At 45.5% G+C, this 15,677-nt stretch overlaps 1 protein-coding gene across 3 annotated transcripts in view; it reads right to left on the bottom strand.

Annotated features, from left to right (window-relative positions):
* The window catches only part of Map3k9 (mitogen-activated protein kinase kinase kinase 9), a 76,146-nt gene that overhangs the window by 8,731 nt on the left and 51,738 nt on the right, over positions 1-15,677 (bottom strand). For 2 of the 3 annotated variants that reach the window (XM_058577737.1, XM_058577738.1), the window contains exons 4-11: positions 14,642-14,790; positions 13,228-13,403; positions 10,680-10,920; positions 8,933-9,055; positions 7,454-7,607; positions 4,260-4,328; positions 2,738-2,850; positions 917-1,720 (exon numbers count right to left, since the gene is read on the bottom strand). In XM_058577737.1, coding sequence (XP_058433720.1) covers positions 917-1,720; positions 2,738-2,850; positions 4,260-4,328; positions 7,454-7,607; positions 8,933-9,055; positions 10,680-10,920; positions 13,228-13,403; positions 14,642-14,790 — 1,829 coding nt within the window. The remainder of the gene's footprint in view (positions 1-916; positions 1,721-2,737; positions 2,851-4,259; positions 4,329-7,453; positions 7,608-8,932; positions 9,056-10,679; positions 10,921-13,227; positions 13,404-14,641; positions 14,791-15,677) is intronic. The other variant, XM_046440994.2, reaches the window with a different exon arrangement.

Below are 15,677 nucleotides of genomic sequence, written 5' to 3'. Positions count from 1 at the left end.
TATCTTGACCCTTCCCCAGTTTGCTGATCCCTGACTTAAGGAAATGTCTGTCATTCGTTCTTCATCATTTAATAAATGTATGATAGAACAGAAGTCTAAGTAGCAATATAGAGTCTCTGTTCCCAAAGAGGTTTATATCTGAGAATACAAAAGCGTATTAAGAGGAAGGTCAAGTCAATGGTAAAAATATAATTGTCACTGACACCTAAATCTCACTAAAGGTATGGCCTTCCCTGCTTCTCCTCCTGGACTGGAGCCAACTCTAAGTCAGTCTGAGATATTCCAGGGAGCAAGGGTGGTGACAGGGAAAATCTGGGTTTGAGTGTGTGTATGCCCAGGTGTCGGATACAGCAGGTAAGTGTGTGCACATGGGTAGTAACTCACCTGGACACATGTCCATGTCTGCTGAGGCAGGTGAGTCAGAAATGAGTGTTAACAAGCGAGCTGACAGAAGGAAGCCTTCCTGTGAGTGTGTCTGAGCTGATGTTGTAATGGGAGACCTGCAACCAGCTACGTGGCAGAAAACGCCCTCCTACCTGCAGCGCAGCATTCCTTCCTAGTATCCATGGTACCCTCCGGAAATAACCAGAAGCTAGATTCCTGCCCCTTCTGGACACTGCCTGCACAGCAGTGCTCTACCCTGGCCCAGGGCCTAGACATGACAGTGCGGTACCAGGTCTGATTCTTCCAAGAACCCACCTGTCTTCTTTTGGTTGCCAGGAAAGATCCCTGCCCTGTGGCCCCATCCAACCCTGGTCACCTCCCTGACCTCAGATTGGTAATTCTTGCTTGGCTGAGTAAGAGATGGAATGGGGCTTACTCAGATCCAGAAGTAGAAAGAGGAAATGAGGCACCTACACCTTCACTCCCTGGGAGGCACAAAAGACAGAGGAGAGAGGAAGCACCCGGGACTCACCTGATCCAGGACTGGGGCTCAACCCATTGCTGGAGGGGCTCCTGCTAGCTTGGAGAGCTACAGGCTTAAGGGCTCCATCAGAAGGAGTCCGCCGGTGACCACTCGGCTGCGTGGGGGCCGTGAGGGTGACATGGGTGGGAGTCAGGGACTGGTTAGGGTCTTTCTTGAAGCGTTCCACACGGACATTGACCAGGGGGTTGTGGGTGCATGGGGTCGGGGGCGGGGCCTCGACGGGGCTGACTGGCATCTCATACACCACGATCTCATCGCTGTCGGAGCGCAACAGGGAGCGGGTGGAGTTGCACTCAGAAATGGAGGAGAGAGAGAGCAGCGTCAGGGAAGCGGAGGGGTCCCCCAGCAGCAGCATGGGTTCTTCCTTCTTGAAGAGCTTTCGGGAGGGGGGGCTGGTGCTCCGTCGAGGACGGCTGGCCCTCTGGAAAAGACCTTCGCGCCTCTTCTTCTCCTCCCGGGCTGGTGGCTCGGGCTCCTCTGAGGGAAGCAGCTGGCACCTGCCAGCTTCCAGCAAGTCAAACCCTAGGCCTGTGGCTGCCAGGACAGCCCCACAGCCAAGCAGAGCCACCTCACAGCGGCGGTGATGGGTACTGCTGCGCTTGAGGCTGTTGGTTGGTGTCAGCTGAGGGGTACTGGTGGCTGAGTTGACTGGGGTGGGCTCCTCATGGACTCCATCACTGTGGGGGCCATCCCCATCCTCTCCTCGAGGAAATGGGATACAGAGGTAGGACTGGTTAGGTGAATGCTGTAGACGACTCTCTCCACTCCTTGGGCCTTCGCTGTCCTCATCCTCTGTGCAGATGAGAGGAGTGGAGGAGAAAAAAAGAAATGGGTACAAAGCAGCAAGAAGAAGAATCTGGTCCTTTCCCCTGACCCCAGGCCTCCTGACTCAGTGTCAGGGATGCCAAAGTCAAAAGGCCTGACGGGCAGGACCTGGAATGGACATGGAACCAAAAGGGCTGTATTCCCCGACACGCAGTTGCAACCAACCCGGGGAAATGAATCCACATTCCGGAGCCCATTTTCCTATTTTTAGGAAAGAAGATCTGTAATTTGCTACTTCTTTGAACCTCATGTGTGTGTGTGTGTGTGTGTGTGCATGTGTGTGCGCATGTGCGTGCGCACGCAATGCTAGGGATTGAGCCCAGGACCTCATATTCTAGGCAAGTACTCTACCACTGAGTCCCACAGAAACCCTTAGTACAAATAAAGCACGAGTCTCTAGAACACTGGATAGAACAGAAACATTCCTAATAGTTTCGTACCTTAAAATTGGAAGGACTTTTGGATTTCTAGAATGACAGCTTCGCAACTTAAGACTAGTCTCCACAAAGGATTAGAATCCCCTATAATTGGCTCCATGGATGGAATGACCTTAGAAATCTACAGAGATAAGAATATCACCTGAGAGAGAGCCTGGAGAACTTACCCATCATTCAGTAATCAGAGGATGGCACTGGTAAGCCTCCTGGGAGGACAGCTGCAGGGTCTTCTATCACCACCCCCCACTTTGTGGGCTCCCCTCTCCATAGAGTCAGGGACAGGAAATGCCTGATTCAAGGCCTCACCCTTCTCTTGCCCTAAGGAGACTCTTAACTGGCCCCTTGGGATAAGAAGCCAAAGGTAGGCTCCATGACAGCAGGAAAAAACTGACTTAGAAATTCAATGAAACGGGTACAGGACAAAGGAGTTGGGTAAAAGCTAAGACAAACACCATTAAGTAGTATTAGGGGTCCTTAAACAGTCCTGGAAATGGCCAAGAATTCCCTGAGCGACTAGGGAGAGAACAAAGACCGGAGCAATGCTTACCCATCTCCATAAGGCTGGTGAACCCTGGCAGTGCCGGGCTATTCCTCGGGCCCTTTCCCAGGTTGGGGGCACTGGACGACCACTGCTTGTATCCATCTACCAGGGATTTGAGGCTGAAGAAGAAGAAATGAGAAGACTGTCAGAAGTGGCCACTTTCCTCACCTAGCCTCCAAGGGCCTGAGGAAATGCCTTTCCTTGTCTGCCTGATCACAGTGAGGACCTAGGGTACAGGCAGCATCTCACTGAGCCCACCTTCTGCACAAACAGAAGTGTACATGCTCTAGGGAAAGAAAAGCAGCAGTTTGACCCACCCTCCTCACATGCTGTGGAACTGTGGAGAGAGCTGGGGGGCAGGGTGGGCAGACAGAATAAGGACTGCCCAGTGAATGGGGGTCCTGCCTGATCCCTTCTTAAGGGAGAAAATCCACAAACACTAAACACAACACACTCGTGACATTAGAAATATCGCAATGCAAAGACAATACTTGCAATACAAAGCAAGCATGGGCAGATGATCCAGCAGAAATGGGCTGGGCCGCCCCACTCACGCCACTGCTCAATCCTCCTTTCAAACTCCCGGCATGCTTAGGCCACTTTCAAAGCCATACATTTTTCAAAAAGAAAAAAAAAAAATCAACCAACAAAGCATCACCGACCCAGTGCACTTTGGGACAGACCTATGTGGGTAGTACATTATGCTGTACTCCGGCCCTCGGTTTGTGTGGGGATGGAGAGAAAGAGGATATTAGCTTGCTCTCAAATCCCTGTGATCAGCTCATTCAGCAAGCCAGTATCTTACCAAGGATAGACAGGGTATCCCACAAACCCCCTAATATGATGGGGGAGTCAGAGGCAGGAAGCACTGGTCTTCTTCCCTAGAGGACAGTAAATAGGAGCACTGAGGAATCCATATGCTGTCGTGGTTTGGGGGATCCCACAGAATAATCAAAGGTGGCTCTTTTTTTAATGCTGAAGACCCATTCAACAAAAGCCCACTCTCCCCTGAGTCCCAGGCCACTCTGAACGCAAAAGAAGGTCTGACCTTTTCCCTTGACCTCAGCAAGATGTTTCAAGTGCTGAAAGACATACCAGTGGATTCAAGTACATCTCAACGTCCACTGGTTTCAACCAAAATAAAGAGCCAGGGAGGAGCCCGCTGCTAAACCTACAGCCTGGGACTTCTAACTAGTAATTTTATCACTTCCAGCTCTGGGGCCAAGGAAATCCAGATTAGCAAGTCAACACCAGTGCTCAAGTCTAAAGGATAAATAGCCATGGATCTTCTCCCTAACGCTAAGGGTGCCAGGAGTATCCCAAATACTGGAGTGGTCAGGAAAGTGACAGATCAACACAGGAAATTTCCCAAAGTGCACAATGGTATTGCTCTTAAAAAAAAAAAACAAAAAAAAAACTCAGCTCAGCCTTTGCAGTGATGACACCTGATTCTATGGGGTATGAGAACAGGAAATGGAAGGATGATTGCTGCCAGCACAGCTGGTGAAAGGGTGAGGATTAGACTCACCCCAAGTGGAAATGTGGAGATTCTGATGGGGTACTTAAGCCATTAGCTTTCTCACGCCTCTGAGGGGATCTTCAATGAATAAAGAGAATCAGTAGTGAGGCCATCCTGCTCAGCTTCTCCCATAGCCGAGATCCCAAGGCTGGGCTTGAGCTCTGTTGCCAGTCACCTCCCCATGTCCAGTCAGCAAAGTCCACACCAGGAAGGAAACTTAACAAGATGGCCTTTCGAGCTGCTTCAGGCCCAAGCCCTCCTATCTATAGGACCAAGGTCCCAGGGCGACTGCAGGGTGGGTCTGTGAATCCAGATAACCAAGCTGTCCTGAGACAAGTGTGTATGTGTCCTATAGAGCTGTACCATTTGTGAAAAGCAGGAAGATACACGCTCACTTAATGTTACTGAATTCAAGATAACTTACTGCCATTACATATTTTCTTCAATCAACAGGCTCTAAAATTAGAAATATAGAGAGAGGCTCTCAAAATTTTCTGTAATCCCAGCAGCTTGGGAGGCTGAGGCAGGAGAATTACAACTTGGCGAGGCCCTGTCTCTAAATAAAATATAAAAAGAACTGGGGATGTGGCTCAGTTAAGCATTCCTAGGTTCAATCCCTGGTACCAAAAGAATAAGAATTCTGACACCAAAGAGATTTTTTTACTCACAACTAGATGAAATCCACTTTTATTTCTTTAATAGGAACTGATAATCATGAGATACATGATATACAATCATGAGATATATGATATTTTTAATTGCTTCAACAGTTATGAGTTCTCTCACACCTCTGAGGTAATTGGTAGTGCATACCCTGTAATGCCAGGGGCTCAGGAGGCTGATGCAGGAGGATGGAGAGTTCAAAGCCAGCCTCAGTAATTTATGGAGGCCCTAAGAAAAATCAGTGAGACCCTGTCTCTAAATAAATACAAAAAGGGCTGGGGATGTGGCTCAGTGGTTAAGCATCCCTAGGTTCAATTCCTGGTACCCCACCCCCCAAAAAAGGTATGAGGACAAACCTATTTAAGGAAAACGAAAAGTACAAGTTGATATTCTATAATATGAAATATGGTTAATTTAATACCAAGATAAAAGGTATCTCTTTCCCTCTTTAGGTAGTGGGGATTGAACCCAGAATCACTCAACCACTGAAATACATCCCTACCCCTTTTTATTTTTTGAGACAGGGTCTCACGAAATTTCTGAGTCATTCCTTGAACTTGTGATCCTTTTCCCTGAGATTATAGGTAAGTCACTGTGCCCAACAAAAAGTATCTTTAAATGAAGCAGAAACAAAGAAATTACTGGAATCTACAACCAGCCTGGCTAACGGTATTTGGAATTATAATGTCAGAAATTATCAAGTGATGGGCTGGGGCTGTAGCTCAGTGGTAGAGTGCTTGCCTAGCATGTGTGAGTCACTGGGTTCAATTTTTAGCACTGCATATAAGTAAATAAAATAAAGGTCCATAGGCAACTAAAAAAAAATATTAAGAAAAAAAAAGAAGAAATATCAAGTGACTCAGGGTCATCAAGTTTCTCAAACCCAGCTCAACTCCTGTCTAGCTCAGTGCTCAAAGAACCAACTAGGAAGCTCCAGCTCCTACAGAACTTGGTAGAGTAGAGTGATTTGCTGTCCTCTGTGGATTCATCCTGAAGCCACACACAGTATAGGTAGTTTGCCCTACATGTCTAACTTTGCTATTCAAAGGCATCCAGTAATTTCTGAAGCCTGGCTTCAGAAAATCAATCCTTTATTTTCACCTTGAATTCAGATCTGATGTGGGGAAACAGATTTTAGACATGAAAATTTTAGTATTTGAAAGATTAGCAAAACCAGGGCACCCGCAAACCTAATAGCCAACCTTAGTAACTCTTTGGAAAGTCATTATGTAATGGTGAAGAGGACTGCTGGACTCTCTCACACTTAGAATAAGTCATAAAACACTACTGGCTTAGAGTTGAACACTAAGAAGTTAAAACTGTGATAGCCATGCTTCGGGTATGGAACAGAACTACACAAGAGGTAAGGAATATTCACCCTGGCCAGTATGTATACAAGCTCCCTATGAGCCAGCAAATTATTTATGCACTTCACAAAGAAGAACTCAGAAAACCTTCACATCAGCTACCCATCAGTGGGATGGGTACTGATATCATCCCCAATCCACAGACTATACAAGCTCACACAGAAAGCTGGGTGGAGCTAGGATTCATGCTAGGCAGTCTAGAGTCAGCAGCCAAGCCCTCCACTACTACACTATGAGTGCCTGGCCTGTGAAGCACTGAGACTCAGGGGAAAATTGGCCTCTGGCCTCAAGCACTCAAGTGAGGACACAGTTCTTTCATAGCACCAAGGCCCCCTGGGCTTTTCCCATGGGGTGTAGTCAGTGTGACTCTGGGGTGAGGCCTGAAAGAAATTCTCATGGCCTATTACCTCTATCAGTGCTGGTTTCTCTGTCTGCCCCTGCTTCAGAATGAGCCTCTGTTGACCCCTGCTCTCTGTTCTCTTAACTATGAATGGATCCTTTAAGAGGAAGAGCCAGGTATGAGTAGAAGACTCAGACAGAACTTCCTGTATTTCTTCCTTGCTCTGAAGGGATCAGCAAACCGCACTGGTGGGCAACATCCTGCCCACCCCTTGTTTTCCTAAAGTTTGACTGGAACACACCCACACGCATTCATTTATATATTGCCCATGGTCCACGGCTATTTTGCTCCAAAAGAGGAGTTGAACTGTTGTGACAGAACTTTATGGATCACAATGCCTAAAATATTTATTATCTGGCCCTTTGTGGAAGAAAGTTTGGTAACTCCTATCCTAGGAAGTGCCTGGGAACCAGTAGATTGGAAAAAACTGTAAATTGTAAAGACCACGAGGTTTACAATTGAATACACAATAGAAAAAGGGTGTTTTATTTTTTGTATCATTGAAGATAGAACCCAGAGACAATCTTCCACTGAGCTACATCTCTAGCCCTTTTTTTCCAGCCCCTAATTTTTTTTTTTTTTTTGTGACAAGTTTTCACTAAATTGCTGAGGCTGGCCTTGGAACTCATGATCGTCCTACCTTGGTCTCCCAAGTAGCTGAGATTACAGGCATGTTCCACGGTGCCTGGCTAGCAAAAGGTATTTCATTTCATATTTTTAAATGATGCACTCATCTTTACATTAGAGAGAATTTCATATCATCTGGCTCTTACCCTTCATCCCCTGAGGCAAGTTCCTTCTGCCCAAGTGTCCCTGGCCCCCATGTTCGTCCCTTCTTCTTTGTGGCCCTCTTCTCCTCCTCTTCCCCTTCCTCTTTTGGGATGACTGAGCTCCGGCCCCAGGTTTTGCTGCTTTCACCTGGTGTCACTGTGCATAACAAAGGTCAGATAAGATCCAGAGAAATGAACAGACAGGGCCCCCTCAAAACTAGCCTCTGCCCCACCAGACAGACTCGAACAACTTAGAGTTGCAGGGAAGTTAGACCTCACCAGAAACTCTGTGCCTAAGGGACCCTTACAAGAAAGCAACGGAGTCCCCAGCTACCAACCATTTAACTCTCAAAATAAAAACATGGAGAAATTTCCCAAAGTGTTACAAGTCCAATATAAAGCTGGGGCTCAGGCCAACCAGACACCAGAGTTCCAAACAGATGTAACTGAAAGAACTTGTTTTGCTGAGTGGAATTGCATGGTGGGGGAATGAAGAGGTTGATGTGGGGTTGGTGGAGACAGTGGGTAAGGAAAATGTGGAAGAAAGGAACTATTGGAAGACAGGCTGGAAAGAAGAAAATGAGGCTTTCCAGGCTCTGGAGAAGGTGGTCAGGAAGAGGAGAGAGGGAAAGGAAAAGATAAGGAAGGAAGAACCTTCTTCTGATGGAAAGCTATAGAGATACGGCTCAAATGAGAAATGAATGGAGTGAGCCAACTACCAAAAAAACAGGGAACTGAAGCCACTGAAGCAAAATAGGAAGCATATGGAAACTGCTATCAATTCCAGCCAACTCTGGTCACATGAAAAAAAAAAAAAAAAAGTAACCCACTGATGTGATCTGAATCCTCAAGGAAGGTCAGAAACCCAGGATTTTTAAGTGAAATCTATCTTCAAATTGGGAAACAATTCATTCATAAACACCCACATTTACATACACAAACACACACACGTGTGTGTGTGTGTACTTTTTTAAACAAATACTATAGTAAAAACAAAATAAGACTAAGATTGGCCCACTATACGGTATTTGCAAGTTTTCTTAGGAGCTAAGAAAATGACTTTGGAAAAGCCATTCCTTAGGAAATATGGACAAAAGAAAAAACAATGATGTCCCAAACAAGGCAGAGAGTAAGTACATTAGGTCCCCAAGCCAGGGTACCAACAACTTATATCTACATTATACACCAGTTTCCAAATTGCTTTGTAACTCACTAAAAATCCTTCAGCACCCAGAAATCCCTTTGCTGATATTTAACCAGGGGTAAAAGGTAAAGAAGGCAGTAGCAAAGTTAATGGAGAAGGAGGGACAGGGTAGGGCTGAGGGTCTGTGTACATATGTACATGTATATACATCTGTTGAGGGGGTTTTGGGGGCAGAAGTTATGCATGGAGCAAGCCTGGACCAGCTGGCAGTTGGACAGAGCAGGGGACAGGTGCCCTGGTATGTTTGGGGCCCCAACTAATTTGAGAAACAGTCTCACACTGGATGGCTCGAAGGCGAGGAATGATGGTGGGGCTTGCAGGAGGACTAGAGCGGCTGCTGATAAGACTCTTCCTTTTATCCATAGTTGGGGAGGCCTGCACCGTGAATTTGTGCTGGAAATCTGCTTGAGGAAAGACAAACACAGGAATGTGCATTAGCCTTATCCCATCATCAAACTCATTTAAGAGAGGTGACGTCTTCTGGGGCAGGCCTGAGAGACAGGCCTCAGTTCCCTGAAAAGATCTGTTTACCTGGGAAATGTTCTCTCTCAGAACCATCTCTTTTTTCCTAAGGGACATGGCAAGATGAATGTATGAACTGATGGGAAAATTCATTATCTGAGTGAACATCATTAGAAAAGTCTTTATAAAGCTCTCTATTTAGTGTATACAGATGGAGCATTTACACATTGAGAACAGCTTTGAGCTCATGAGAGTTTGTTGATTATTCTAGGGATTGGAACTCAAAATTCTGTTTCCGATGATCTTCTCAGGGATCAATGCAGGGAGACTAATGCTTCTCATTAAGTGTGGGCAGAGCAGGGAATCCAGGGACCAAGGGAGGTGGTCAAGTTGCCTTGATTCCAACATCATCCAAAGGCAGTTATGGTACATCACACAGAATGTAAAACCCACTTCTCTGAATTTCAGCCCCTCACCATCAGAGAGGCATGATACTCAGCTCCTTGTCTGTACCCTGATCTCCCCAATAAACTGTGGTCCTTTTGCAGGTGGGATTGTGGCTTCTATACCTGCATCCCCAGCCCACAGCAATATGCTGGCACAGGCTAGATGCTCAAAAGGTGCTTAAAGACTCTGTGCTATGTGAAGAGAAAAAAAATGTACAAAAGAAAACAGCAAACATGTTCTGTGGGCACACCCTCTCAATTTCAGTGAACGAATTCCCTTGTCTATGCCTAAGCCACCGTCCTAGGCTCACCATCCTCCACAGGTGCTCTCATCAGGCCATTTTTCCTTGGTTCCTACACTTTTATAAGCTTGCTTCCTGGGGCTTTATAGATTCAGAGCACTTTTATCTACATAAAAACACATTTAAGGGCTGGGGTTATAGCTCAGTGGTATAGAGCGCTTGCCTCACACGTGTGAGAGACCCTGGGTTTGATCCTCAGTATCATATAAAAATGAATAAATAAATAAAAATATTGTGTCCATTAAAAACAAAACATACTTAAGCACTCACCTCCCTTGATAGATATATTATACATCACAAAGTTTCTATTTCATATTTCCTTGCATTTCCCCCAAGGCTACAGTAACACAAATGATGGACCTTTATTCATCCAGTGCATTTTTGAAAGGTTATGTGTAGACCTTATGATGTAAATTCTTATGCACTAAACCTAATCTCAACTATTCTCAGAGAACTAATTAAGTAAAGAAACCTTGGGGTGATGGGCTGTACAGAGCCAAGACTCCTCTAGTTTCACATACACAGTCCTGGAATTTTCTCCCTGTTAGAAGCCTCCTTCTCCAGGTTTGTCTGAAGTGAGATGCACCTGGGTGGGCCACCACACTTCCAGCAGGCGGACCTTGCAAGTCTGTCTTCACACTGTGTTCACTCACACCCCTGGCAGTTCCCCTGGAGTGGGGCAGATTTTCAGCAAGCCAGTCTTTCCACTGAACAGAATGGCCCATGACAACAGGTGACACTCGGGCATGGGTCCCACAAACTCCTGCCGCACCGGCTCCTCACTCCCCTCCCACTTCAGGCCCCCAGCCACTGACCAGAGGGAAGGCTGATGCGGTTGCCATCCTTGAGCTTCAGCCGGCTCTTCCTGAACTTGCCCTTGCGTTTCTTCACCCGGGGCTTCTCCTGGCACAGCTGGTGGATGATGATGTTGAGCTCCCTTTCCAGGATGTCGATCTCCCGCTCGGCCAGCTCCTGCTCCCGGCGCCGGAGCAGCTCCTCCTGGTTCTTCTGCTGGAGTGCAGCCCGCGTCAGCTCCTCCTCCCAGGTGCGGAGCTCCTGCAGAATGGGAGGAACCATCAGAGGGAAGGGCAGGGTCCTCCATGCAGAGGGGCTCTGGAGTAAGGCCTGAGAGCTCAAAGGGCTGGTGCTCACACGGCATCCTGAAGAGCTCTCCCATGATGCCTCATGGATAGAGGGGGCTGATCTGTGAGCTGGTAAGTGAACATCTGAGCACCCTCAGTCATGGGGAAAGGAAGGCTCAGAACAGCCATCCTGAGATACAACCAGAGACGCTAATACTGAAGGCCAAGCTCTAGAGACCGGGCAGGAGGAGCAATGAGGACATGACAAATAACATAAGTCACCAGCACTGACAACATAGACAGGGAACAATTATTATCCTACTGCATAAGACAAATCATATAAATTATAACAGTTGGCACATAGTACATGCTCTTCAAAAGCTAGCTATTATGGGTTTCACTCTTCTTAGAAACACAGTGCCCCTGAACCTTGGGGCTACATCTCAAGACCCCAGTGCATGCCTAAAACCACAAATAGTATCAAACCCTACATATACTATGTCTCTTCCTGTAATACATACCTATGAAAAAGTTTAATTTATAAATTAGGCACAGTATAAGATGTATAACAATAACCAATAATAAGACAGAATTATAGCAATATAATAAAATCACCAGCATCACTACTCTCATGCTTTGGGGCCATTATTAAGTAAAATAAGTGTTACTTGAACATGAGCACTGATAGAGGATGAGTGGATCTGATAACTGAGACAGCCACTGAGTGACTAACAGGCAGGTAGTGTACACAGTCAGAGGGATGGCTGGCGTCCCTACTGGGACATCATGAGATTTTACCCCCCTACTTAGAACGAAAAGCAATTTAAAACTTATGGATTGTTCACTTCTGTAATGTTCCATTTAATATTTTTTGAACCATAGCTGACCATGGGTAACTGAAACCACAGAAAGCAAAACTGTGGAAAATGGAAGGGGGCAGTGGAATTACTATAGCTACCTGCTGACAAAATATGGTCTTCATTTTTCTTACTGGCATATATAATTTATAATTACATATAATTTATAATCATATATATGTATATGTATATTTATATATATTATAGTTTTATTGACCAAAAGAAAGGTAACCAAGAGTCACTGGTTAACCATCTAAAAAGAAGCTGATCATTCTGGGAGTTCTAGCTGGAATAGTAATGATAGAAGTGTCTCGTGATCATCCCATTCAATGGCCAGTTCAGAGCCACCCAATATCTGTCCTAAGCTTACTCTACTCCCCTGCAGAACACTCAATATTGAACTGTACTAGGTTCAGATTGTTATGTACCATAGGAGTCTAATCTCTTCAAATCAGCTCCAGAAATTATTTATAAGTCATTTGTGTAAGGGAACAACCTTAATATTGCAAAGAACACAGATTTCAGAATCAGAAGGTTCAAGGTCCTGCTGCCCCACTTACTAGCTCTAATGACAAGGAGGCCACTGACCCTCAGCTCTGACACGGGAACAATAATACCTTCCCTACACGCTGGTGACAGGGCTCTGGATAAACAGGACAAAAAGGTCTCATCAGATCTCCCAAGCAAAATAACTGGGAACAATAAAGCATGTACAATTTTAGCTACATGCAATTTTAGCTTTCATATTTCTAGTAACTTCCCAACTTCCCACAGTGCAGAGTGAAAAGGGGAAAAAGAAATTAACCAAGTCTCTGTGGACAACCCTCAGGGGCCTCGCTATATCCCTTAGATTTAGGTGTGCCCTTACAGTGTGAGCCACACAATTGCTTACGACTGGCTCTGCCTGTGTGGATGCTGACTACTAGAGACACAGCAAAGAGGTAAAGAGGGGCCATTTGGGGAATGGCCACTAAAACAAAAAGGCAGATCTCCAGCAGGCCAGGAGTCTCTGAACTCCCCAGAAGGCTTGCGCTTGGAACCCTTTCCATGAAAAATGTCCCACAATTTCAGACCCATGGCATTCCTGGCCTGTATTCTGTTTCTGAGTCTGATACCAAGACACTGGGCAGGATGTTCTGATTGCTATTCTCATACTGAATTATCCCTATATGAAGCTAACATCCTTTTGGAAGTCCACCGTAGAACCAAGAGACCTTCTCAGAAGCCTCTCGTAATTGTGGCTGGCAGGTTGAGATACCCCACTGGCAGCTGTCCAGTGGTGTTTTTCCTCTGGCTTGGACAATTAAATAGCTACCCAGCAGGAAGGTGGTCAAGTCAGGTCAGAAGCAGGGTGATCGGACAGACTTAGTCCAGAGGCCCCGATGGAGAAGATCCACTGACCCAGTGCCTTTTTTCTCTCTTACCTTTTCTTTGGCCCTGAGTTGGTCAAACATCTCCTGAATCTCATGTTTCCAGTCATCCTGCAGGCAGTGGAAGGAGTCCTTGGGCATTTCAAAGAAACCGGACTCCTCTATGGTGGTTAGCTGGTCCAGGATACTCGTGAAAGATGGTCGTGAATGGGGGTCGGGATTCCAGCAGTCTGAATGGAAAGCGTGAGAAAACAGAAAGCATGAATGGACTGAGGCAAACAGAAGACTTAGGGCATTACATGACTTCATTTACCAGAAAACTATCTCTTCTTTCTCCTTCCCGAAACTGAGACTGGAATTGAGGTAACCCCAAGCAGGACTCAAGAGTTAAGCAGGCTGCCCAGCATCACAACCATAGAAAGCAAAACTGGAAATCAAACACAGCTGCTCTGCACCCGTCCAGTTCTGATGTGAATGAAGCATAAGGAAAGCAAACCCGAAGAGTTTTCTGTGTACAGTACTGTTACCACGATCAACCATGTTACTATACAATTCAAGTCTTGACAAAGGTAACTACAGCCTGGGCCTCGATTTCCCATAAATACATGAGTTGCCCTTCCTCAACTCAATGGAATGAAGAGAAGGAAAAGATAAAAATGGGAATCAGGAAAAGCCACGAATTAGCAGAATGGCCAGTTACCCACTTAACCCTGATCAGCTTTGTATTTCTCACTTACAAAATTAGGGCATTTTCCCAGAGGACTTCAGGGTTCCTTTTTTCCCCAATGTTCATTTCTACAAGTAAGACACTCAGAGGTCCTGAAATAAAAGCTAGTATACCTTCTTATTTTATATTTTTTTAAATATTTATTTTTTAGTTGTAGGTACACACAATAGCTTTATTTATTCTTATGTGGTGCTGAGGATTAAACTCAGTGCCTCACATGCTAGGCAAGGGCTCCACAACCCCAGCCCATATCTTCTTATTTTATATTAATAAGCTCGTGAAGTACTGGACAGCAGGCTTTAGTTACTAAGTTACCTTCTACTGATACTGGACATGGGCAGAAGGGCCCTGCCTCAGCAGGAAGTAGCTCTTTCAATGGCCCAAAGGACTCCTCATGGGATGACTAATACCTTATCTCCTCTTTCTCCAACTGATCTTGTGAAACTGGCCAATATCAATCAAGTGCTATCAAAAGGTAAACTGTCGCCGGGCGCAGTGGCTCACGCCTGTAATCCCAGCAGCTCGGGAGGCTGAGGCAGGAGGATCATGAGTTCAAAGCCAGCCTCAGAAATGGTGAGGCTCTAAACAGCTCAGTGAGACCCTGTCTCTAAATAAAATACAAAATAGGGCTGGGGATGTGGCTCAGTGGTTGAGTGCCCCTGAGTTCAATCTCTGGTACCAAAAAAAAAAAAAAAAAAAGGTAAACTGTCTCCAGTTTTGTTCAGGCCGGGGGCTACTTACCTTCCATGAGTTTGGCAAAAGGTTCTGGGCAGGTAGAAGGTATAGGAAGGGCAAGTTTGTTCATGGCCACTCCATAAGCCACTGCTAAGCCATCGATACCTCGGAAGGGCACCTCGCCAGTCAGCAGCTCCCAAAGCAGCACCCCATAGCTAGGGACAGGAAGAAGACAGAAGAGATATAATAATCATAACTACAACCTCATGAAATAGCTCTCAAGCCTGCATCAAGCACCCCATGTTCTCCCTAACCATAGGAATACTAATGGAACAGACCAACTAGTTAAATAGAAAAGGGAAACCACAAAGCCTACCAGCTAAAAACAAAACCTATAGAGTCAAGCACACTTCATTTCAAAGTCTATTCCATCATTCCCAGGTATGCCACCATGGGCAAATTACTACGTCTCTCTGTAAGCCTCTAATTCCTCATCTATCGAGAGCAATAACATTTATCAGTCTCAGAAAGCTGTCACAAAATTAAATAACTTTAAATAAGTGCACAATGGCCATAGCTATTTTACTGTTCTCAATGAAATAAACTAAGAAGACAGGCAATCTCCCAAACATAATTTTTTTCTGTTTCAAGAAAATGTCAGTTTTTGTCACAGATACACATTTTTTTTTTTTTTTAGCTTTAGAAAAGCAAACAGCTTACAATTCAACACAGATTTTGGTCCTATAAAAGGCTTCTTTAAATATCCATAAGGTTAAGTAGATTCCTGCCCCCAAATCAGTATGAGTGGGTCCTTCACAGGGACCTCTGTTTCACAAGGCAGACCTGGGTCAGGGCAGAGTGGTGTGTCGGCTGTGAGAACTGCAGTGTGCCCTCCCTACCTTTCAGATTCACGTAAGAATTTCTCAGGTCCTAATAGAGAATGAATCGTAGAAAGCTTAGTGGAAGAATTATTCTATGAATTCACAATCAAAATCAGGCAAAATCACATAGCATTCAATCCTTTGAAGAATTAATGCCTATAATCCCAGCAACCTGGGAAGCTGAGGCAGGAGGATCACAAGTTTGAGGTCAGCCTGTGCAA

The sequence above is a fragment of the Marmota monax genome, unplaced genomic scaffold (assembly GCF_021218885.2).
Source record: "Marmota monax isolate L192 unplaced genomic scaffold, Marmota_monax_Labrador192_F-V1.1 WCK01_AAM20220418_F8-fsc00017, whole genome shotgun sequence".
NCBI lineage: Eukaryota > Metazoa > Chordata > Mammalia > Rodentia > Sciuridae > Marmota > Marmota monax.
Note: the sequence above shows the minus strand (reverse complement) of the source record. Positions and strands in the feature narration are given on the sequence as shown.